The sequence below is a fragment of the Petromyzon marinus genome, chromosome 24 (assembly GCF_048934315.1).
Source record: "Petromyzon marinus isolate PM22_M1 ecotype Great Lakes invasive population chromosome 24, UKy_Petmar_22M1.pri1.0, whole genome shotgun sequence".
In the NCBI taxonomy this organism is placed as follows: Eukaryota; Metazoa; Chordata; class Hyperoartia; order Petromyzontiformes; family Petromyzontidae; genus Petromyzon; species Petromyzon marinus.
The window spans coordinates 18,875,267-18,901,102 of record NC_133690.1 but is presented as its reverse complement, the minus strand read 5'-3'; the positions used below and the strand labels follow the sequence as shown (position 1 = coordinate 18,901,102).

The following is a 25,836-nucleotide window of genomic DNA, read 5'->3' as shown; positions in this document are numbered from 1 at the left end:
GCGCTGTGAGCAAGCACCTATGAAGACCAAAACGGCACATGATGACGAGAACCACGCACGGCCACCTTCGTCTCCCCGTGGTGATGTTTTCACACACCATGCCAATTACCGTACTCTATTTAAGGCTGAGTCGACCTACGGGATGCCCATGCACACAAAGGACAATACTCCCGTAGAGTTGCGGACGAAATGCATGGATATAATCATGATCGCTGTACTCACTATGGTCGTTCAACGATTAATTGTATTAAACCGGTAACCGTTTTTAACCGGTTTTCATGCGGTTATCGGTGATGCAACAAACGAATCTAACAATCCTTGTTTTAGCCACCACCGTCAACACCATCACTATCCTCACCACCACCATCACCACCGCCATATTAACAACCACAACGAACACGATCATCATCACCATTATAATCATCAGCATCATCATCATCATCCAAGCTCGAGCCATTGCTGGGTGACGTCTCCGGTCCCACACCTGGGCGCGATTCCCAGCGCACCTGTCCGCGGCCCCTCCCCTCAATCTCGCTCTATCCCCCCCCCCCAGTTATTGCCCCTCCCTTCAGGGGCGGGGGATCGGGGGGGGGGCTTCATCCAACCAAGCATCACGTGCTCATCCCAAACCAGGGCGACGGCTCGGGACTGCGTCACGTGGTCCCAGAGGTGTGGAGGAGTTGGGGGGATTCGGGGGGGGGGGGAGTTGGGGGGGATTCGGGGGGGGGCGCGCATATGACCGCCCTCGTCTCGGGTTCCCGCGTAGTTTAATCATTGATGCGGGAGACGCGGTCTCTTTAGCAACGCCGTCGCCTAGCAACGGTGTCTCCTAGCAACGCGGTATCATAACAACACGAGGGCGTGGATGGACACTCGCTCACTCATCGCACCACCCATGCTCCACACACGCACCACCCATGCTCCACACACGCAACACCCATGCTCCACACACGCACCACCCATGCTCCACACACGCACCACCCATGCTCCACACACGCACCACCCATGCTCCACACACGCAACACCCATGCTCCACACACGCACCACCCATGCTCCACACACGCAACACCCATGCTCCACACACGCACCACCCATGCTCCACACACGCACCATCCATGCATGAGTTGATCACTGTGCCTGCTGTGTTATATTTGTGGGCCTTGTGCCGTGGTGTAGTGGTGAGCGCATTGGACTTGCAATCAATTCAGAGGTCGCCGGTTCGATTTCCCGGCGCGGCAGTTGTTACAATGGGGGCAAGCTTCCTAATCCCCCCCCGCCACCTCTGTCATCTCAGCAGAATAAATTAGTCTACGATGGTTCGTTGATCGGCAGGTCGCGTTTGGTAGGGTAAAGTGTGGGTACTCTATATTGGGACCTGTTCACCCATGAAATCCTCATTGCCAAACCTACCCTATACTAGCTAATTCATGAACCCAATAAACCTAAGACATCCATCTGATTGCCTGTTAACTATCCCTAGGACAGGAATTGGAATAAGTGACAAAGACTTTGCTATTGAAGCACCAACGTTATTCTGAAGCAGAAAATTAGTGCTGGATACAAGCAACCACATTTGCAAATGTGAAATGAATCTTTGATCCTTACCCGTGTGTCGATATTCTTGGTTCTTTCGGTAAAGTCACCTGACTTTACCGTTAGAACCAAGAATATGAATCCCTGCAGTCACGAAAGCTTTAAATCGTGTGTCGATAGTTCAACGTTAATGTGCAATGTAATTGAGGGACTACTGTGTTGTTGTCTTGGTGTGGTCTGGGACTGTTGTTGTTTTGCTGCCTTTCCCAGGCTTGCATTTAGTCTTGAAAAATCGACAGGAATTTACGTACTTGAGCAATCTGTACCCATGCACTTTATGTATTGTTAATAATTTATCATGATTTGCTGACCTTTTATCTACTTTGGACTCCAATTGTTGTTTGTATTGTTTGTTGTTTTTACTTGTTAACCTGCCCCTACTGGACATCAGTAAAAAGAATAGAGCTTCATTGCTCATCGGATTACTCCAGGATAAATACATGTTTTCATTCTGAGCAAGTACTGGCAGGGCTGCGTCTTTAACTTGTATTTAGTCAAGGTGCCTTACTTCTCCCAACCAGCTTAAAAGTCGCTACGAATCTTAACATCGTTCACTGAAGCTCTGTCGTTCCGACAGGTCTGTTCCTTTCACCTGAAGACGGCCGCTTGCGTTGTGGCCGAAACGTCGTGAGAATTTTATTGTGTTATTTTATTGTTTTATTCTCATTCTACGTGAAAGAACCAAAGAAGATTAATCCTTGCAGTCACGAAAGCTTTAAATCGAAATTGTATTTAGTATTTCATAGGGCTATCTGTAAATGGATCACGCTGTATGGTTCAATATCGGGAGTTAATATAGAGGCGAGTGGCAATGTGAAAATCTACACCACAAACAAATTCCAAGATCAAAATAAATATGCATTTCCATGACGCGCACAGACTTACAATCGCATTTATATATTTATATATATTTATATACCGTGTACAGTATCGCATATCACCATCGCCCCAGGTTGCAATAACATCAATAATAATAACAAATAATGGCGAGATCATTCTCGGAACAGCGATCTGCACTCTCCTGACAGCTGAAACGAAGCAGCGCCTGCAGTAACCAACATCTTGCTGTCCAGCAGCATTTGTTTAACAAGGCCCGGCACTGCTGATGAGCCTCAGAAAGTCGAAACCGGTGCAGAGTGTGCGTACTTTTATAGTCAAGGAACACAAACCATCACGCGAACTCTGCGGTCATCCTCGCAGCGGCTTTTGCCGAACCGTCCAACAAGGACGACCGTCACCGCATCGCGCGTGTTCAGATGCACTTTCTGCGGACGTCTGGAACGCTCTTCCTTCCGATATTAGAAAGCGACTGGAGCTATGCACTTTTAAATCATCTACATTGACAAACTCTTTTATTTACAACTGATGTTTGTGCTTAGTCTGTTTTCCTGCTGCTGCACCTCCGATTAGCACGGTTGGCTACGTACAGTGCGAAAGAAGTTCAACATACATACATATACACATACATGCACGTACATACACAATCATACATATACATACAAATATAGAAATATACATGCATATACATACGCATACATACACATGTACAGATACATGCAAAGACAAAGATCCCTCCATATAGCCTTAACAGACTGTTGGAGCAAGTGCTGTTAGCGAGCACCTATGAAGGCCGGCACGACACACAAGAGGGTGGGTGGCCAACATCACACCCGGCCGCCTTTGTCTCCCTAGTGGCGATGTTTACCCATCGCACCAGGTACTCATTTGAGGCTGAGTCGACCTAGGAGAGATCTAGGACCGGTTGGCCGTGAGCGGGAATCGAACTCGAGTCACCGGGTTCGGAGCGCAGCGCGCTAACTGTTGAACTACCGCTCCCTATACCTATACCCCCATCATCAACTAACCAAAAGCTGAATGACGGGGGCCTCTTCCCAAACGTCTGAACTTAGCGGGAGGAGTGGGGGGGGACTGAACCGCTAAGGATAACCCTCCCCCCACGCACCTATCCCCCCCCCCCCATCCCCGTGACATACACGGCGAGCAGAGCGGATGGGGAAGGAGAGTGGGGATGAGGGTGGATGAGAGAGGATGGGAAGCGATGGAAGGGAGGAAGATAGCCGATGGAGGTTGGATCTGGAAGGATGGTGGAGGATTGGTGAGCGAGGGTGGATTGGGGAGATGAGGACGGAAGAGAGAGGATGGGGGAGCGCCTGGCGGTGGGGCGACAGAATGTCGCGACAAGGTGCGACGCGACCCCGCGGTCGCGACAGCCCCGTGCGAGCAACTGTCGCGTACGCGTGAACGCGACGGGAGAGGTGAGCGCGCCACCCTCCACCCCCCACACGGGCGCCTGAGCATAACCAACAGCAGCAGGAGTCGTGATCTCTCCACTGCTGCATGAAGGCCTGGCACAGCTGCCACCATCTCTCATGATCCTGCGATTGAATCATCTACCCAGCGTCTGGACTCAAAACTCAACTCATCGCTTCATCTCCCCCGTCGACGTAATCGCAGACGCGTTCCATTCCTTGGCTGCCACTCCGTAGTTGATGTATTATAATTAATATTACTATGAACATTTATTTAGTCTCAGTCACCGGCTGAAGGCCGTCACCAACTCGCGTGTTGTGTTCTCTAATCCGCGTGCTTTATTTACCCAAGCGAGCCTCGCCGAGGCTCAGTAAGACTGCTTCATTGCAAGTGAATTGAAACTATGGGTCTGTGTACAGGTTGATGGGTCTCTATCGGAGTCTATAGATCCCTCTTGGCGTCCATGGGTCTACGTCAGAAGAGCCTCACCGAGTCTCAATACTCATTGGGTTGTTTAGGTCAGGAATTCCGTGAGCAGTGAGAGTCTGGTGGCCTCGTGTGGGGAGGAAAGCGGAGAACTCGGAGACAACGCAGCGCCGGCCTGCTGCATACGACGGGGAGACACTCGAGGCTCCGCACAGATGGATTCTAGAATCCATTACTATACTGCCATCTCCTGGCTGGGGGTCGGTGCGCGGGGGTGGGTGGGGAGAGGGATAGGGTTATATTTGAGAGGGTGTAATGGGGGGTTGACGGCATAAGAGATTGGTGCCAGGAAGATGCGGCACGACTTGAGCTAATTGGCACAAAACAGAGGAAAGTGGAAACAAATGACGAAATGTTCAGTAGACACCTACGGTCAATCTGCCCATGTATGATGGTGATGAATGGGAGGGGTGGGACCTGGGGAGTTGAAGGTGGGGTAGGGGTGGAGGAGGGGCTGGGGCATGGGGGGGTGGGGGGGTGGGAGGAGGGGGTTCTTCCCAATGCACGCGGTCCCTTTGCCCGATCACATGGGATAATCTGCGAGCTCCCTACCCACATCTGACAGAGAGGGTATTTGGCTATAAACATCTGGTAGATCACCATAATTGGTTGAAGAAAGCTTGAGTGGACTCATGAGAGACTGAATGTCAAAGACTAGTCCGGAGTTTTACTTGTTTTGAACCAATCCTGTTGCATTTATGCACTCCCATAATGCCGCATGACAAATTGGATGTGTAAATACTATTATTTTTCATGTACAGTGGCAAATCTGGGAAGGGGGCGTATGGGTCACCCACTCCCCGGCGGTCAGTCGCCTCCTTATCACTCTGATGCCCCTACTACCATGGCATCTGTTCCTGTCAACTTCCCCCTTGATTCCTCCTCCACCTGTGTGAAGGACTGGGTCTACACGAGCTACTGACTGCTTGGTCTCATCCACCACCACACTGCAGCTCACAACAGGTCACCTCATGTTTATCTTTCTTCTCTCACATTGCTCAACTCTGGAATCCCCTCCCATCATCATCTTCATCATCATCGTCTGTTCTCCCCCTCAGCTCTCACCAGAGTAACCTGGCTCCATTCAGGAAGCGTGTTCCATCTATATCGACTTCAACTCTGACAGTGCTGCTTGTTGCTGGCCGCTTGGCCTTGTGGGCCTGCGCCACTGGTATTCTCCACGAACACGCTCACGACGATTATTTATTTCGCTGCTGTCCTCGGGGCCCATCCACTTTACTATAATCCCACTCAATCCGCTCAGCTGGGTTCTACCCTGATCTGTGGGATGCGAGATTAGCAGCCTCCGCTCATCCCGAACCGTGGGGGTCCGTCACAGGGACTAACAAGGTGGCAGCCAATCACAAGCGGCCGTGAGGGCCCAGGGGGCGTGGCAGCGGGCGTGACTTGATCACTGAAGGGAACAATGGGGTCAGGGTTAGGGATAGGGTTCGTGTGAGGGGTTATAGGGGTAATAGCTGGCATGTGGGTTCGTGTTACTGTTGGGCTACGGTTAGTGCTATGGATAGTGGCAGAGCTCGGGCTATGGGTAGAGTTGGGGTATGGGTAGAGTTAAGCTTGTGGTTAGTGCTACTGTTAAGGTTCATGGTGCGGGGTCAGTGGCTATGGGTTAATGGTTATGGTTGGAAATTTGGATAAGGTAAGGTTTGGGAAAGGGTTTGTTGTCGAGGATAGGCTGAGTGTGCTGGGTTTCGGTCGGAGTTTGTATGAGGAATGAATGTGTCAGGGTCATGGTGAGTGTCTCGGTTAGAGGTTACGGTTAGCGTTCTGATTAAAGGTTATGGTTCGTGCTGGTAGTTAGTGTCAGAGGGTTGAAGTTCGCTGCACTTTGTTTTTATTTTGTCACTTTGGGGACAAGCCACGAGGTCGCTCTGGCGAATGAGACTCCCATCCCAGTCTCCGGAGTTCTCTGTCTGGCTACACAAACGCAACATGAGACCATACCCAGACGCTCACCATCCACTCCATGCCTTAACACAACCAGCACAAAGATCTCCCGAATAACGTTAACTGACTTTTGGGGAAAGTGCTATTAGGGAGCACCAGCACGAACACACACACGTGTGTGTGTGTATGTGTGTGTGTTCACCACGTGGGGCGGTATCCCCTATATCCTCTCCCCACGGACCCCTAAACGAGGACCCCCACCCCTAGGAAGATTCCCCCCACCCACCGACCCCCCCTCACCGGTTCGTATAGTAGTGCTCCATGCTGACGAAGAAGATGTCACGATCTTCCGGTCTCAAGATCTCCCGCTCTCCCACTCTTCCCGTGTCCCTCCGTGTCCGTCCGTGCCCGTGTCCCAGTGTCCTCCCGTGTCTCGACGTCTCAGTCTCCCGATGTCCCCGTGTCTCGACGCCTCAGTCTCCCGATGTCCCCGTGTTTCGATGTCCGAATCCTCGACTCTGTCTCCCACTCCCCCCGCAATGATGAAGAAGATTATGGTAAGAGGATAAGTAGGAGATGACGATTGAAATGATTCGGAGGCTGAGTGAGAACGATGATGATGAGTGATCGGTAGTAGAAGTGGGTGGAGCTGCGTGGCTCCGCGCGGAGCGGGCGAGGAGGCAGCGGTCGGAGCAGGGGGGGATTGGGGGGGGGAGGTTGGCGGGGGGGCGGACGTGACGTGGTTGGGGGCGCCGCGAGACGCGGGGATTGGCTCCGCGTCTCCCTGGGAGCCGCGTAAACAACGCGCGGACGGCGATGATGATGAGCGTCTCCATGGCAACAGCCGCGGTGATTGACGCGACGGTGGGGGGAGGGGTGAAGCCGCGCTCCGGGGGGGTGGGGGGGGGTCACTGAATTCAACACTAATCAACGCACGTGTCAATAACGCTGTCCCTAAATATAACAAATATAGATTTTAGGCGAAATATAGATGTTGTAGGAGGTACACACTAACATACTCCGATATAGAGTCCAGTATACACTTACCTACACCTTCAATACGCACTCAAATACAGTACTCATCAAACCATTCACAAACACTTATTCCTACACACAATCGCCACTAAAATACTAACTCGCCAAAGACAATATCCGCACCCCCTCGCTCACTCAATCACTTTGCTGATTTAATACTCATTCACACATTCCCCTAATCACCCACTGATTAGCATACCCACTAATTAAAACACTCACACACGAATTAACTCATCCTCTCAATAACTGCGGTTCGCCACTCAGTGGTGGTGACGTTACCGCTGCTTTGGTACCAGGCCAGGTGTACCTGAAAGCCACGTGAAGTGTCGACGACTCGCTGGCAGGAGGTCATGGGACAGACCCAGGTGTTCTAGATTTAAAGCTTTCGTGACTGCTAGGATCCATACTCTTTGGTTCTATTGGGTAAAGTCACGTAGGTAAAAAATAAAATAACAAAAATCACGACGTTTCGGCCACAACACAAGCGGCCTTCATCAGGTGAAGGAACGAGACTGTCTGGAAGACAGCGCTGGAGTGAAAAAAGCCACGCTCAGATCACGACCTTTAAGCTGTGTGAGAAGAAAACAAAGCGCCTTGACAAAGGAATTAGCATATAATTTAGCATTGACATGACTCATTGAAATAGCTAAGTTAAAGTATACACATCTGCAGAGGCACCCCTTGACAAAGGAATTAGCATAGAATTTAGCATTGAAATAGCTGAGTGATTAGCTTGTAACTGGTCACAGAAATAGCTATGTTAAAGTCAGAGCATATACATTCACCGAGGCACCTAGTACAAATCAAACAGGATAATTTAGTGAAACACAACCACGCTCAGACCGCGGACCTTTAAACTGTGTGCGAGCAAACAAGGTGTCCTGACAAAGAAATTAGCATAAAAAATAGCATTTGATTGGCCGATTTTAGAAAAGAGGTGGTGTACGTGCCGGTGGACTTGCCGTTTGGCGCGGGGGGGCTGAGTTTACCTATTGATGGTGTGAAAAGGGAATTTATAAGAGCTGCAAAAGTTTGGGGTACCACTACTTGAAAAATATACTGTACCATTGAAATTAGTTTGATGTTTAGTTCGATTTAGAACATCTTTCCAATGGTTGCTTAATTTGAAACCATCTTCTCGGTTGAAATTGTGTCTGTGTTTGTAGATCTGAATTGCCTCGTGAACAAATCTCTGATAAAAACCCGTGGGTTTGCAAAGAACCTTGGTATCGGAGAAAATTATATCGTGATCACCCACAGCGTTGTAACAGTGATCAGCCACGGCAGAAGAATTCGTTTTGCCGTGTTTCAAATCTGATTTGTGCTCGCGAATTCGGTCAGAGACATGTCGCTTTGTCTCCCCGATATAGCAATCACCGCAGGTACAACTCAATTTGTAAACCCCGGGGTACTGTAAGTCAGGAATGACATCCTTCACGGATGGGATCAGATCACGAATTTTGTGTACTGTATTGAACCGGACCTGGATCTTGTGTTTGTTTAGAATTTTGGAAATCTTTTTAGTCACGCCTGCTATATATGGTAGTGTGATGGTTCTGACCGGAGTATCAAGTGGTTGTTTCTGTATGGAGGGAGAAACAGCTTGGCGGATGGTACGGTCAGAGTAACCATTCCTTTTGAGGGCCAGGTGTACATGTTTTAATTCACTGGTCAGGTGGTGTTGGTCCGAAATGCAATGAGCCCTATGGTATAAAGTTTTGATGAGAGAATTCTTTTGGGCTGGGTGGTGGTGGGAATCAGGTTTCAAGTAGGAATCTGTGTGGGTGGGTTTCCTGTAGACAGAATTCCCCAATGAGCCATCAGGTCTCCTCTCAAACAGAACATCTAAGAATGGTAGCTTGCCATCTTTCTCCACTTCCATGGTGAATTTGATGGCGGGATGTCTGGAATTGATGTGGTGTAGGAAAGGTTCAGAGCTGTGAGGCCATGTGGCCAAATGACGAAAGTGTCATCCACATATCTCTTCCACAGGGAAGGTCTGAGGGTGGAAGTCTGGATGGCGTCTGATTCAAATTTCTCCATGAAAATATTGGCTATCACTGGTGATAAGGAGGATCCCATGGGGGTACCCTCATTTTGTTTGTAGAAGGAGCCATTCCAAGTAAAGTAGGTATTGTTGAGGCAGTGCCTAACCAGTGCAGGTGTGTCGGGGTCTAGTCCATGTTGGACCAAATTTTCAATTATTTCAATGGTATCAGGTACTGGGACCTTGGTGAACAAAGAGACCACATCGAAGCTGACAAGGATATCGTCAGGGGACAGTACAACGTCTTTGACCATAGAGACCAATTGGGCTGAGTTAAGTACTGCTGAGGCGGTCTTGCCAGTGAAAGGCAGCAAGGTATCTGACAGAAAACGGGCTAGTCTATATGTAGGGGAGTTGATCGTGGATACGATGGGTCGAAGTGGGGTGCCTTCTTTATGAATCTTGGGAAGACCATAGAATCTAGGGGGTCTTGCAGCAGAAGGTTTAAGGGAGGGACGTTTAGTTGGGTCGATTAGGGAGGTCGAACTTGTGATGATCTTGTTGGTTTTTATCGCTAGGCTATTAGTAGGGTCATTTTTTTATTTTTGAGTAACTTCCATCGTTGAACAGATTCTGGATTTTGTTGTTGTATGAATCTTTATCCATAATAACAGTAGCGTTGCCTTTATCCTCTCAGCCGTCCCTTTACCTGATGAAGGCCGATTGTGTTGTGGCCGAAACGTCGTGATTTTTGTTTTTATTTTTTACCTACGTGACTTTACCCAATAGAACCAAAGAGTATAGACCCAGGTGTCATGAGTTGACTGATCACGATGATTGGCAGATGGAGCCACTCACACATCCTTCTCACTCCCACAGCGACTCACTCACACACTCAAACATCCAGTCGCTCACTCACACTCACCCACTCACGTTTTCACTGAATCATTCAAAGACTCACCAATCTACGCACTCACCCGCTCCATCAAGCATTAATTCACTCACTCCCCCACACACTCACTTACCAACACACTCACTCAAATACTCACTCACCTAGCCACTCACACCGCATACACTCACCAATCGTGACAATATCTCGAGCGTGAGGTTTTTGTTTATTGAAGCGGCGCGTGGCGCCACCGCGCGGCGAGATCGCAAATCGATGTCAGACCTCCACAAGGTCGATGCCGAGTTACAGTCTTGAGTGGAACGAGGACCCATAATATCTCACAGACAAGGTTATTGCCTATAAACATCCGGCAGTTCACCCAGCATTGGTTCAAACAAGCTTGACTCTCTTGACGAGACACTGAATATCGAAACAGGTCCAGCGATTTGCTTGTGTTCAACCAATGCTGCTAAAATTGACTCCCATAAGGGCGTGTGGCTGTGTAAAAACACTTTTATTTTGTCAGCAAATCTAAACGGACCTCCGTTCTGACTCCCCAATATCAGTGAGGAGCGTTGTCATTCTATGAGCCTCGGGGCTCTCCAGTCCAACATTGTCCAGCGCTATCTGTTCAAGCCAGAAAAAAACTCTGCACCGGTTTCGACCATCCGGGTCTCATCATCAGACTTGTTAAACAAATGCTGTTGGATTCCCAGGTGTTATAGGCAAGAGCACTCCGTATACACGATGGGACCCTGTTCTTCGCAAATATACAATCGAGTAAAGCGTTTAGAAAAATGTTTCCGCCATCGCAAGTTCGAAGCTCAGCGGTCAGTAACAATCAGCATCACTGGGGCGTCTCGCGATCCATCCCCCAAACGATCAACACAAATCATCACGATTCGATTAAACAATCGATTCACTGCCGCAGCTCTCCCGGGTTTTCGGGTTGTGCCGCTGCGTGCTGTTCGGCGCGATGTTCGACGTTTCACTCCACGGTCCGTGGACCTCCTTTAGAGAAACGTTGGACATCACGTCCGAGGAAGTGGGCAGCTGAGCCCCGGGTCATTATAACCCCAGGTTCTGGGGGGCCGCGCACCCCTGGGGGTCAGGTCGTACCCCGGATGGCTCGAGGCCCCCCCTTTGGACCCCCTTTTGTTCCCCTTCGTCCCCCACTCTCAGCTTCTCCATGAGGCGCGAGAGGGCGGCATGGGGCAGGCGAGCCCCCTTCAACCACGCGGGGATCTGCTGGAGCTGTACCCCATTACCCTCGGGCCCCAGGGCTGGTTCCGCTATCCCCTCGGTCCCCTGGGCCTCGTGGGTCCTGCCGACGCGAGACCCCCAACCCCGCAGGGCCCCCTTCCTCCGCCGGGCGAGGCTGGACACGAGCTCTGCCTCGTGGGTCGAGGGGGTGCGGGGTCCCCCGCGACCACCACTTAGTCCCCGGAACCCCTTTACGGGGGTGCCCTGGGAGGGGGTGGTCGCGGGCAGAGACACTCTACCCCCTTTGCGCTCTCTGCCCTCCCCCTCTGCATCTCCCTCTGCTCCCCGCTCCCCCGTGGGCCTCGCGTCCCCCTTTTCACTCTGGGTCACTGCTGACCCCTTCACCTGCAAGGGCTCCTCTCCCTGCTCTCTGCAAATCCCCGTGTCCCCACTTTTCTTGACGGACTCTGTACCCCCTTGCGCCATCTGGGGCCCCGCTCCCTGCTCCGTGCCCCCCTTCTCACTCTGGGTCACTGCTTCCCCCTTCTCCTCCAGGGGCTCCACTCTCTGCTGCCTCTGGGGCCACGCGCCCTCCTTTCTTACGGGAAGCAGCGCGCACCCCGCGTCCCTCTTGGGCTGCGACCCCTGCTCCCTCTCAGTCCCCGTGGCCCCATTTTTAATTCGGGGTCCCAGCCCCCTCTTTCCTGTCGCCCGCGGCTGAACCGGCGCCTCCACTCCCCCCGTTCTCCCCACAGTCCCCTTGCCCTCCTTCTCTTTCGGAGACCCCGCACACTGCTCTCTCTGGGTCCCGGTGCCCCCCCTTTTCCTCAAAAACATCGGGCCCCCCTTTTCCCCTTCAATACCATTGACCCCCGTCTTCTTCGGGGACCCCACTCCCTGCTCTCTCTCCCTCTCAGTCCCAATGGCCCCCCTTTCCCTAAGGGTCCCTGTATCCCCATTTTTAATCTGGGTCAGTGCTGTCTTCTTCTCCTCCTTCAGGGGTTCCCTGCGGCGGTGGTCCCCCGGTACACTGCCCCCCTCTGCTGCCCCCCCTCTCGCCCTGCACCCCTCCCTCCTCTTCGCCTCCATCCACGCCGCCACCGCCCCCGCGCTCTGCTCCCTGCGCCGCTCCCTCTCGCGCGACTCCCTCAGGGCCCCCTCCCTCCGCCTCCTCGCCTCCCTGCGCCGAGCCCACCTCGCCACGCGGGCCCGAGCCGCGGCCCCCCTCAGCCACGCGCGTACCGCTTCCTTCTCTGAGCGCCGCAGGTCGCAGTCCACGGGAGCCCTGGGGGGTCTCGCCCCCCCACGACCGCCGCGGGCCCCGCGACGGGAGGAGAACGGGGGGCCCGTGGGTTTCCTCTCAGGAGGGGGCCCCCGGGCCCTGCTGGACCCCAGGAGTCCCAGGATCAAAGCCACATCCCCTCGCTGCTCTGTATCTTCCTCGCCGCGTCCGTCATCACGGTCACCTTCACCACCGCCACCACCGTTATCATCGTCGTCGTCGCGGTGTCGCGTCCTCGCCCGAGGATCTTGGAGTCTCGCACGCTCCCCGTTCCTATGGCGGGGCTCCGAGTCCGGTGCGACCCCCACTGCCGCCGTCCCTTTCACGCGGCGTCTCAGGGATCCCTTCGGTGTGGGGCCTCGGACCCCTGCACCACTTCTCGGGGTCGCTAAGGTCCCCTCGAAGGCAGTCCCCTCGCTTGGCGCGGGCCCCACCGCCGCAGAGCCTCGGGCCCCCTTTCTCGGGGTCCCTCGGGGTCCCTCGATCAGCAGGTTCGCGATCTGCACCCCGTGGCGCTGCGTGAGCGCGCGCAGCTCGGCGTGCTGCTCCTGCAGTAGCTCCAGCGCGAGGGACGCGAGGGACGTGGGGTCCGCGGGGACCGTGGGGACCGTGGGGTCCGCGCGGTCCGTGGGGTCCGCGGGGTCCGCGGGGTCCCGGGCCCGCGAGGGGCGCGGGGGCCGCCCGGGGTAGGACCCCGAGGGGGTCATGACCCCCCCCCCCGCACCTCCCTTAGTTGCGAGGTCAGTGGAGCTGTGTGGGGGATGATGAGAGGGGTAAAGGGGATGAGCGGTGATGTGAATGATTGCAATCAGCTGATTGCACGCACGCAGATATCAACATTAGCCATGGCCAATCCACTGCTGGATCCACACCTGTATACTGTATACACACACACAAGACCCCCTCCCCCGTGTAGCCTGCACAGGCTATGACGGTAGGCACGAGTGGGGTGGGTAGCCAGAACCACGCCCGGCCGCCTTTGTCTCCCCAGTGCGTTCGTTTTACACACCGCGCAGGGTACCCGTTTAAGGCTGAGTCGATCTAGAGAAGGCCCAGTTATCCCTGGCTCACCTGGGTGTGAAATCGTCCACTTGGCGAGAGGCGTCGCGTCTCTATGGCAACCGCGCAGCAATACGAAGCACAGCTGCCCTCAAGGCGGATCACACCTTCAACAACCACAACAACACCACAACAACAACCGGTGATAACCGCCCACAACACCACACTTTCAGCAGCAATAGCAACGAATAGAACCATAACAACCAGAACATATGAAGCACAAAGCGACACTCGCAAGCTCGCCACAAACGTTGGCGATTAACATCGCGTGAGCAGCTGGGAGTGAGTAGCTCCATGAGCCTTGGGTCAACACGAGTAGCTGTGGACAGGTTATAGGCAAGGACGCTCCCTTTACGCTATGGGCTCCCAGTGCCACGAAAAATGATGTACTCCATGTAGCCTGTGTGAGCTCACCTGTGATTATAGTATTAATCACACCTAGAATTGTGCACTCTAATAGCTACGGATAGCCAGGTGCGTTTTTATTATTATTACAATTGAATGCAATGGTGATTGGACCAGGACTGCACGTGCATTGCAGCGTAGGGGGTACCCCCCAATTTTGATCAGGGCTGACTTGTTGCTGAGGAATTAATTGAGCTGCGGTGTTGTGACGTGGGGGGTCTCTCTGATGGCTATTGTGACGTGGGGGGTCTCTCTGATGGCTATTTTGATCTGGGGGGTTTCTCTGATGGCTATTGTGATGTGGGGGGTCTCTCTGATGGCTATTGTGACGTGCAGGGTGTCTTTGATGGCTATTGTGACGTGGTGGGTCTCTCTGATGGCTATTGTGACGTGCAGGGTGTCTCTGATGGCTATTGTGACGTGGTGGGTCTCTCTGATCGCTATTGTGATGTGAGGGTGTCTCTGATCGCTATTGTGACGTGGGGGGGTTTCTGATGGCTATTGTGAGGTGCAGGGTCTCTCTGATGGCTATTGTGACGTGGGGGGTCTCTCTGATGGTTATTGTGATGTGGGGGGTCTCTGATGGCTATTGTGATGTGGGGGTTCTCTCTTAGGGCTATTGTGACGTGGGGGGTCTCTGATGGCTATTGTGATGTGGGGGGGGGGGTCTCTGATGGCTATTGTGACGTGGGGGATCTCTCTGATGGCTATTGTGATGTGGGGGGTCTCTCTGATGGCTATTGTGACGTGTGGGTCTCTCTGATGGCTATTGTGACGTGGGGGGGTCTCTGATGGCTATTGTGACGTGGGGGATCTCTCTGATGGCTATTGTGATGTGGGGGGTCTCTCTGATGGCTATTGTGATGTGGGGGGTCTCTCTGATGGCTATTGTGATGTGGGGGGGGGTCTCTCTGATGGCTATTGTGATGTGAGGGTGTCTCTGATGGCTATTGTGATGTGGGGGGTCTCTCTGATGGCTATTGTGACGTGGGGGGGTCTCTGATATTCTATTGTGATGTGGGGGGGTCTCTGATGGCTATTGTGACGTGGTGGGTCTCTCTGATGGCTATTGTGACGTGCAGGGTGTCTCTGATGGCTATTGTGACGTGCAGGGTGTCTCTGATGGCTATTGTGCCGTGGTGGGTCTCTCTGATGGCTATTGTGACGTGGTCGGTCTCTCTGATGGCTATTGTGACGTGCAGGGTGTCTCTGATGGCTATTGTGACGTGCAGGGTGTCTCTGATGGCTATTGTGCCGTGGTGGGTCTCTCTGATGGCTATTGTGATGTGGGGGATCTCTCTGATGGCTATTGTGACGTGGTGGGGATCTCTGATGGCTATTGTGACGTGGGGGGTCTCTCTGATGGCTATTGTGATGTGGGGGGTCTCTCTGATGGCTATTGTGACGTAGGGGGGGTCTCTGATGGCTATTGTGACGTGGTGGGTCTCTCTGATGGCTATTGTAACGTGCAGGGTCTCTCTGATGGCTATTGTGACGTGTGGGTCTCTCTCATGGCTATTGTGATGTGGGGGGTCTCTTTGATGGCTATTGTGACGTGCAGGGTGTCTCTGATGGCTACTGTGACGTGGTGGGTCTCTCTGATGGCTATTGTGACGTGCAGGGTGTCTCTGATGGCTATTGTGACGTGGTGGGTCTCTCTGATGGCTATTGTGACGTGGTGGGTCTCTCTGATGGCTACTGTGACGTGCAGGGTGTCTCTGATGGCTATTGTGACGTGCAGGGTCTCTCTGATGGCTATTGTGACGTGCAGGGTGTCTCTGATGGCTATTGTGACGTGGTGGGTGTCTCTGATGGTTATTGTGACGTGCAGGGTCTCTCTGATGACTATTGTCACGTGCAGGGTGTCTCTGATGGCTATTGTGACGTGGTGGGTCTCTCTGATGGCTATTGTGACGTGCAGGGTGTCTCTGATGGCATATTTGACGTGCAGGGTGTCTCTGATGGCTATTGTGACGTGCAGGGTGTCTCTGATGGCTATTGTGACGTGGTGGGTCTCTCTGATGGCTATTGTGACGTGCAGGGTGTCTCTGATGGCTATTGTGACATGCAGGGTGTCTCTGATGGCTATTGTGACGTGGTGGGTCTCTCTGATGGCTATTGTCACGTAGTGGGTCTCTCTGATGGCTATTGTGACGTGCATCGTGTCTCTGATTGCTATTGTGACGTGAACTTTATTATTTAAATTGTTGTTATTGTTGTTGTCTATTTAGCCGACCTGTCCCCCCCCCCCCCCCTCGCAAGGAGGAGAGGGGATGGGGCAGACCGACTACAAGTACTAACACAGTAAAAATTTAACACAGAACTTGTTTTGATTTAAAGCTTTCGTGACTGCAGGGATTCATATTCTTGGTTCTTTCGGTAAAGAAAATTTTCTTACTGTGGTTTTCACACCTGATGATGATTGCTTGTGTTGCAGTCGAAACGTCGTGAGAATTTTGTTTTATATTTTTATTATTTTATTGTTTCCCTTCTACGTGACTTTACCGAAAGAACCAAGAATACAGAACTTGTTATTTATTATAATTATTTATTAAAATTGTTATGTATTAGAATAAAAAAATTGACCTTATTTTTTATATAATACACAACTCCATTTATATTACATAATTGTTATTTCATAATACGTAACTTTAAATTTTGATTGAAAGCTTTCGTGACTGCAGTAATTCATATTCTTAGCTCTTTCGGTAAAGTCACGTTGAAGGGAAACAATACAATAATAAAATATATATAAAACAATAAAAATTCTCACGACGTTTCCACCATAACACAAACGGTCGTCATCAGGTGTGTCGGTTTGCATAAATTTATTTATTTTTAAACGGTGTATTTATTTATAAAAAAAAACGTCAGCGCCACGCGCAGCGATTTGGCAGTTTGTTTTGAAGGACTAGTCCATCTATGTTCTGAAAAGAGGAGGGGGGAGACGAAAAATTAATGTATGCTGTCTGAAAGCCACTGTAAGCGTGAACAATCAATTAAGACCTGAAATGGTTTATCAAATCTTTCCAATGATTGCTAAGCCAGAATCCATCTTCTCGGTTGAAATTGTCTCTGTGCTTGTATATTTGGATAGCCTCATGAACAAATCTCTCATGGTAGCCAGATGGCTTACAAAGAACCTCTGTCTTGGAAAAGTCAATGTCATGTGAGCCTACTGAATTATAACAATGATCTGCCACGGCCGAGGTGTTGGTCCTACCGTGTTTAAGGTCTGCTTTGTGTTCACGAATGCGGTCCGAGACATGGCGTTTGGTTTCTCCAATGTAACTACTACCACAGAGGCAACTTAGTTTGTAGACACCAGGGTACTGTATGTCCGGAATCACATCTTTTACAGACGGAACCAGATCACGGATTTTATGTAATGTGTTGAAACGGACCTGGATCTTGTGTTTATTCAAGATTTTGGAGATCTTTTTTGTGATCCCCGCAATGTAGGGTAAAGTGATGGTTTTGAAAGGCTCCTCAAGAGGGTCCTTCTTCATGGTTTGAGTGATAGCTTTGCGGATTGTATAGTCGGAGTAACCATTAGCCTTAAGAGCTTGGTGTACGTGCTTGAGTTCACTGCCTATGTGTTCCTGGTCGGATATGCATTGGGCTCTATGATACAGAGTCTTGATGAGAGAATTATTCTGTGATGGATGGTGGTGGGACTTTACCGAAAGAGCTAAGAATATAATACATAACTTATTTATATTGTAATCTCGGCGACGCTCATGAATAATTCATATTTTTGGCACAGGACCCGCCCACTCATCTTGCAGTCCCGCCCCCTGCTCAGCTAACCCCGCCCCCTGTTCCAGTAGTCCCCGCCCCCTGCTCAGCTAACCCCGCCCCCTGTTCCAGTAGTCCCCGCCCCCCTGCTCAGGTTCATAGTTCATTTATTTGGTATAGCCCTGTGAGCCATTCGGCTCTTGAATCGGGTGCAACCGCAACAAACAAAAACATGAACAAGAAAACATCTTAAAGTGATTATGTGAGTGTGCAAACAGAAAATACAGGAAAAAAAATATCAAAATATTCCTGAAATAGCACCGTACACCAACGCTGTGTGCAAAAATCCCAGTAGGATGGAAGTCAAATAACAACAACAACAACAACCACAAGACAACTAAGATTAAGGCCATCAGTCTAACTCCGTACTACAATAAACAAAAACATGGCCAAAACAAAAAAAACTTTTCGAAATCACCAAAAATAAAAGCCATAAATCCAATGTAACAGTGATCATAGGGACTGTGACCGAATTTTTAACAATAAACTACATAAATAAATTATAACACCAAAATCTAGAGCCATAGCTGGCTGCATGAGTCACTCCACAACAACAGGAGCATCAGTCGGAGTATCAATTTTTTCAATGCACCTTTAAGATCAGCACACTAAATCTAAATACAGATCATACTTTGCAGCGGTCATTCCGAGCGAAACATTTTATTTTAGGCCACTGAATAGCAGTGGCAGCTAGGGGTGTACAACTCCTCTAGAGCAGTTTTGAGTGAAGATCTCATAGGTAGTGATTCAGGTAGCCCCGCCCCCCGCCCGGGTCGCGAGCCCAGTCGAGACCCGTCCGGTGGCATTCCCCTCGCGTCGAAACTGCGGCTCGCCCACAACGCGGCCTTTACAAATACGGCAGCATCAGCGTTATCAGCAGCCAGGATCAATCCACCGCTGGTTGAAGGCGGCCCCGAGCTGTTAACATCTCTCAGTCACGTAAAAGAGTACACATCAATACAGATTCTCATTCCTCCGTCAATCCACTGCTGGATGAAGGCCCTCCCCACGCTGTTTTGGTCTGTCACGGGAGATGCTTGACCATACTTCACCACGCCGGTCAATGTGGGGGACTGGTGATTGTGGAGGTGAGAATCGGAAACTTTAGAGTGGAGGAACCCGATGAGCTAGGAAGCTCTTTGTCACAGATCTCCAGTAGGGGCGGGTTACCGAGTGCCAACAACAAACAACACAAACACGTGGGGGTGGGCAGGCGACCCACTTCACGCATCACCACTCTGCCGCTGATGTGTTCCGTGGCCGCCAAAGGGAACTGCGCTCACCGCTGCGCCACCGCTCTCGCTGCATTGCGTCACAACCGACCGAGAATTATCGATTCCAGAATCGCTACCCGGGCTTTCATGAGAATGGAGGAATCGCTTCGGATCGATTTAAATAGAGCCGAATATAAAGTTTCAATGTATATCGATCAATTATAGATTTATACTGGTAAATCTAATGACGAGCAGCCAAGCAAAATAAATGAATCTATTGATACAAACGAATTATATTAATGTCGTTGAATCGATGAGAATGAAATGAGTCAAACGGAATTGAAACTCTTTTCTAATCGACTACAAACTCGAGGAATCGATTCCTGCGGGCGGGCTCGGCGTTTGCCCAGCTCGCGGATTTGGATGCGCGTGTCGCTCTGGGGGCGGCCTCAGCGCTGACCGAGGCGCGCGGGACGCGTTCCGAGGAGCCCCCGGGGCGACTTGCGAATGTCGATGTAAAGTTTCACTCGGCACGTTCCTACGTGTCCAGCGGGGCGCGCGCGCCACTCTCAGCTGAGTCGCGAACCGCGAGTCACGGAACGGTGAGAGAGTCGCGAACCGTGAGTGTCGCGAACTGTCAAAGAGTCACGGAACGGTGAGAAAGTCGCGAACCGTGATTGTCGCGAACTGTTAAAGAGTCACGGAACGGTGAGAGAGTCGCGAACCGTGAGTGTCGCGAACTGTTAAAGAGTTACGAACTGAGTGAGAGAGTCGCGAACCGTGAGTGTCACGAACTGTGAGTGTCACGAACTGTTAAGAGTCACGAACTGTTAAGAGTCACGAACTGTTAAGAGTCACGAACTGTGAGAGAGTCACGAACTGTGAGTGTCACGAACTGTTAAAGAGTCACGAACTGTGAGAGAGTGGCGAACCGTGAGTGTCACGAACTGTTAAAGAGTTACGAACTGAGTGAGAGAGTCACGAACCGTGGTTGTCACGAACCGTGGTTGTCACGAACCGTGGTTGTTACGAACCGTGGTTGTCACGAACCGTGAGTGTCACGAACCGTGAGTGTCACGAACTGTTAAGAGTCACGAACTGTGAGAGAGTCACGAACCGTGATTGTCACGAACCGTGAGTGTCACGAACTGTTAAGAGTCACGAACTGTGAGAGAGTCACGAACCGTGATTGTCACGAACCGTGTGTGTCACGAACTGTTAAGAGTCACGAACTGTGAGTGAGAGAGTCGCGAACCGTGAGTGTCACGAACCGTGAGTGTCACGAATTGTTAAGACTCACGAACTGTGAGTGAGAGAGTCGCGAACCGTGAGTGTCACGAACTGTTAAAGAGTTACGAACTGAGTGAGAGAGTCACGAACCGTGTCACAAACCGTGGTTGTCACGAACCGTGTCACGAACCGTGAGTGTCACGAACCGTGAGTGTCACGAACTGTTAAAGAGTCACGAACTGTGAGAGAGTCACGAACCGTGAGTGTCACGAACTGTTAAAGAGTCACGAACTGTGAGTGCGAGTGTCGCGAACCGCCAGTGTCACGAACCGTGAGTGTCACGAACTGTTAAGAGTCACGAACTGTGAGTGAGAGTCGCGAACCGTGAGTGTCACGAACCGTGAGTGTCACGAACCGTGAGTGTCACAAATTGTTAAGAGTCACGAACTGTGAGTGAGAGAGTCGCGAACCGTGAGTGTCACGAACTGTTAAAGAGTTACGAACTGAGAGAGTCACGAACCGTGAGTGTCACGAACCGTGGTTGTCACGAACCGTGGTTGTCACGAACCGTGAGTGTCACGAACCGTGAGTATCACGAAATGTTAAAGAGTCACGAACTGAGTGAGAGAGTCACGAACCGTGATTGTCACGAACCGTGAGTGTCACGAACTGTTAAAGAGTCACGAACTGTGAGTGAGAGAGTCGCGAACCGTGAGTGACAGTACACGATGATTGCCACGCACCGTGAGAGAGTCATTGAGTCATTTATTGTGTGTCAACTGTGTCGTGTCACAGTCTGTCACTGGCTCACTGCTCCTGAGAAATGTCACACGCAGTATTCTGCCCTCTCCGTGAGTCGCTGGCAACACTGCGCCCCTCTCTCCGTGTGTCACAGACTCCCGGCTCCTGCGAGCTGCGCCACAGATTCCTTACTGCAGGAGGCTGGGGCCCTGAGCCAGTGGAGCCGCCGGGACTCGCCCAGGTGCTGCTACGGTCGTCGTGGTTGCGGTGGTGGGTTTTGTTGTGGTTGTTGTTGTTGTGGTTGTTGTTGTTGCTGTAACGGTGGTGGTGGTTGGCACAATAGGGGACACAGGTGGTGCTTCGGCCAGTCATCTCAGTCAGTCGACCCATGGCGGCACCTGGGTTTGCCTTGTGACCTCCTGCCAGCGGGCGTTCAACGTGCACCTAGACTGGCATAAGCGCCGTGTTGACGTCACCGTCACTTAGTGGCGAATGGTGGTTGTTGTGGCGTTTAGAGCGGTAGCGCGCTGCGCTAGGAACCCGGCGACTCGAGTTCGATTCCCGCTCACGGCCAACACCAGTGACGATTATCTGAACCGGTCCTGGGCCTCCCCTAGGTCGACTCAGCCTCAAATGAGTACCTGGTGCAGCGTGTTTAAACATCGCCACTGGGGAGACAAAGACGGTCGGGCGTGGTGCTGGCCACCCACCCCCTCGTGTACCGTGCCGGCCTTCATAGGCGCTCGCTAACAGCATTTGCCCCTACAGTCTGTTGATGCTATACGGGGGATCTTTGTCTTTGTTGCTGGTCGTGGTGGCGGTGCAGACCGTAGCGACCGTGTCGACTGCGGTCGTGGATCCGCGTTACTCCGGCGCCGCCGTTGTCCCACACGGCCGAGGGTGCGGGCCATGGCCGACTCGACGCGCGCCTCCCCCGCGCCTCCCCCGCACCTCTTCCTCGTCCTCCTCTTCGTCATCCTGGGCGGGTGGAGCCAGGGGGGCTCCTCCGCGCTGGAGCGGTGCGACCACGCCGATCTGGGAGAGGTGGCGCTCAACGCCACCGCCTTGGCGGCCCTGGGCTCCACGGCGCTGGGGGTCGCGCAGGGCGACTGTGCCCAGATTTGCTGCGACATGAACACAGCAGGTGCCCAACGCTGACCCCCACTACCCTGACCCCCCTAACGTGACCCCCTCACGTGACCTCCCTCCCACCCTCACCTGACCCCCCTCCCACCCTCACCTGACCCCCTTTACTCCACCATGCCCCTCGATCCTCCCCACGCAACACCTTCAGCCCTCTTGTCAATGGGGACCTCCCAAAACCGTGCGAGTCGTGGCGACGGGGGGGGTGTTATTTGACCATATTTCACCACGCTGGTGAAGACGGGACACGTAGACTTGGAAGCATAGAAGTGCAGCGTGACGATGTCATTTTGCTCCACCGCCCTCTGCTGCGCAATGTGACCCCAGCACAGCTGGACAGTAATCCGGCTGTGATTTACCACTCCCAAGAATCGGTTCCATTGTTAGAGCAATCTAACAAACACGACAACCGGGGAGAAATCTCTCAACTGCGTTCCTCCTGCCCGCTCGTCACGGGGCGTCATTCTCTCTCCGCTGCTGCCGCACCGCAGGGCGCCCTCCCTGCACGCTGGTGGTGGTGTCCGCGACGTTGGGGGGTGGCTCTTCCCCGTGCCTCCTCTACTCGTGCCCCAACGACGCCGCGTGCCCCCTCGTGCCGGCGCCGGGCAGCCGGGCCACGGGAGTGCGGCACCGTAAATGTGAGCGCCAACGCGAGACCTCGCGCCAACGATGCCCTCGTGCCTCTCCTCGTGTGCCCCCCTTGCGTGTCCCCGCCTGAACCTGCCTGGCCCCCGTGTCAGTCCGTCTCCCCCCGCGTGTCGCCCCACTTGGCGCTGTGTGCACACGCACTCCACACGCACTCCACACGCACTCCACACGCACTCCGCACGCACTCCACACGCACCTCCGATTTCCCCCGCATCTCCGATTAGCACGGTTGGCTATGTACGGCGCGTAAGAAATTCAACATACATACACGCGTTCAGCCGAGTCTCGAGACGTGCGTCTGGCGATGGCAGTCTAATCGTGTCTGTGTGTCCGCGTGTTCATTGGTGTATGTGCGAGAGTGTCTGCATGTGTCTGAGAGTGTATGTGCGTTTGTATCTGTGTGTGTCTGTGTCCACGTGTGTGGGAACGGTGGCGCAGCGGTTAGGGCGCTGCGCGACGATTTCCGCTCACGGTCAGCACAATTGACGAATATCTTAATTTGTCCTGGGCATCACCTAGGTGGACTCAGCCTCAAATGAGTGCCTGGTGCGATGTGTAAACATCGGCACTGAGGAGATAAAGGCTGTCAGGTGTGCTGCTGGCCACCCACCCCCGCGTGTGCTGTGCCGACCTTCATAGGTGCCGCATGTGCCCCAACTGGTTGATAAAGCCTATACGGGGGATCTTTGTCTTTGTAGCTACAAGGAAGGCAAGGGTGACGACACGGTCACACCAAGCCCCCGAGCAGCCTGACGCTTCCTCTCCTGCCACCACCGCCGCTCCCAAGGAGGTCAAACCCCAACAACCAAAGGGTGTAGATGAACCAGCAATAACCACAACTGTAGCACCCACCATAACCACCACAACCAAGCCGACCACCACAACCACAACCAAGCCGACCACCACAACCACAACCAAGCCGACAACCACAACCAAACCGACCACCACAACTCAGCCAACCACCACAACCACAACCCAGCCAACCACCACAACCACAACCCAGCCAACCACCACAACCACAACCCAGCCAACCACCACAACCAAGCCCATCACAACAACCACCAAGCCAACCACCACCACACTCGCTCTGGCACAAAATACAACTTTAATCACAACCACCACTATGCCTCCAACCACGATTGCACCAACCACAATAATCACGACTGCAGCTGCAACAACCACCATTCCACAACCGATAAGCACTAAACTGCAAAACACCACCACATCCACAACAAACACAACCACCGTTCCAACACCACCACTGATACCGTCAATTGGACCAACCACCACCAAACCAACCACCACAACCAAACCACCTACAACTGAACCACCACCCACCACACAACCACCACCTACCACACGACCACCATCAACCACCACACAACCACCACCCACCACACAACCACCACCCACCACACAACCACCACCTACCACACAACCACCATCAACCACCACACAACCACCACCCACCACACAACCACCACCCACCACACAACCACCACCTACCACACAACCACCATCAACCACCACACAACCACCACCCACCACGCAACCACCACGACCCACTACACCACCAACAGCCACTACACCACAACCACCACCGACTACACCACCACCACCACCACCCACTACACCACCACCACCCACTAGCGGTGCTGTCCCCCAATCCACTGCTACGCTGGACAGCACCACCACGCAGGAAGGTGGGGTGGGGGGCGATGGTGCGAGGAATGGGCCTTCCGCCGAGGGTGGGGGGCCCACGGAGGCGGGGGGGCCCATGGGTGGGGACGCGGGGGCCCTGGTGGCCTGCACGTTCTTCGGGGTGGTACTAGTGGTGGCGGCGCTCGGCATTCTGGGCAGGAAGGCGGTGATGAGCTACAGACGGCGCGACTACACGCGGGCGGACTTCCTCATCAATGGCATCTACAACTAAACCTCTCCGTAACGATGATGACATCAACAATGGCATCTCCAGCCAAGCGCTCATCTTCCTAACGATGACCTCCTCCTCATCAATGGTTTCCGCGACTAATTACAACCGGTTACATCTTCTCTGACAACTACAGCTTATTCTCTATACAGAGGATGAATTCGTCATTAACAGCACCGACAGTGGATGGTACCCACCAATGAAGAGACTTTACATCCTGATCATCATCATCATCCACTGCAGAGCTTAATTAGAGCTAGATCTTTCCGGGCTGGCGATCCGTAAAATATCTCCGCACTCGGCACACCACATCCAGGATACCTCGTGCCATGGCTGTGGTTACTACTGCAAATCACGTTCCACCTACCAGCGAGCAAGGAAGCCCCTATTATGACAGCTACAACTAAATCCTTCCCAACGATAACGGCTGATGATGAACAGATCCTCATCCACGATATATACAATCAATTCCACAATGATGACGACGATGTGAACACATCTTCGGTAATGCTCAGTCCACTGCTGGACCGGGACTGAGAGATGGGGAGCGACACGAGGGGCGGGTAACTGACTGTGCGAGCGGCCACTTTCAGCCACGAGGGTGGCCGCTCACTGCCGACGAGCACAAATTGTGTCGAATAACACAGCCTCACTGCAAGCCTGGACAGTCGGTGGGGCGGGGAGGGGGTATGGAGGAGGTATTTGTGGTGGGGGGGTGACGGGGGGTTGTGGGGGAAATTCACGGTTACTCTGGGATTAAACGACCTCCTGGCTGGTCACAGACAATCTGAGTGGGGGGCTACTGCACTATATTAATGAGCTAAATGAGGGCTGAGGCATCGACAGCCCCATGTAGGGGCTGCTACTTTTTAACCGCACTCATCGGGTACTAGAGGGGCCGCGCTCTCGTTGCTTTCCGAGGAGCTGCAGGCGTGCTCGGCGTGCTCGGCGTGCTCGGCGTGCTCGGCGTGCTCGGCCCCCGCGTGACCGCTGTGCCGCTGCCGCCATTCCCGA

The 25,836-nt window shown here is 52.7% G+C and overlaps 2 protein-coding genes and 1 long non-coding RNA gene across 8 annotated transcripts in view; 1 reads left to right on the top strand and 2 right to left on the bottom strand.

Annotated features, from left to right (window-relative positions):
- LOC116945660 (tubby-related protein 3-like) overlaps nucleotides 1-6,953 on the bottom strand; it is a 35,532-nt gene extending 28,579 nt beyond the window's left edge. The window contains exon 1 of the mRNA XM_032960189.2: nucleotides 6,559-6,953. Within this exon, the coding sequence (XP_032816080.2) occupies nucleotides 6,559-6,581 (23 nt within the window). The 5' untranslated portion in view covers nucleotides 6,582-6,953. The remainder of the gene's footprint in view (nucleotides 1-6,558) is intronic.
- A 3,423-nt stretch (nucleotides 6,954-10,376) lies between these two features.
- Nucleotides 10,377-14,603, bottom strand: LOC142928926 (uncharacterized). Its single transcript, XM_076069503.1, has 2 exons — nucleotides 13,726-14,603; nucleotides 10,377-13,404 (listed from the first exon to the last, which is right to left on the bottom strand). Exon 2 carries the CDS (start codon nucleotides 13,359-13,361, stop codon nucleotides 11,238-11,240), a length of 2,124 nt encoding a protein of 707 aa, XP_075925618.1. The 5' UTR covers nucleotides 13,362-13,404; nucleotides 13,726-14,603; the 3' UTR covers nucleotides 10,377-11,237.
- Nucleotides 14,604-19,572: 4,969 nt separating this feature from the next.
- Nucleotides 19,573-24,287, top strand: LOC142928928 (uncharacterized). Of its 6 annotated transcripts, none has more exons than XR_012945252.1 (5): nucleotides 19,573-19,750; nucleotides 21,256-21,371; nucleotides 21,928-22,245; nucleotides 22,736-22,882; nucleotides 23,591-24,287. It is a non-coding gene; the product is annotated as an uncharacterized LOC142928928 (long non-coding RNA). The 6 variants fall into 6 exon arrangements; XR_012945251.1 differs by having other exon boundaries at nucleotides 19,573-19,838; XR_012945248.1 differs by having other exon boundaries at nucleotides 19,574-19,785.
- The last annotated feature ends 1,549 nt before the right edge of the window (nucleotides 24,288-25,836 follow it).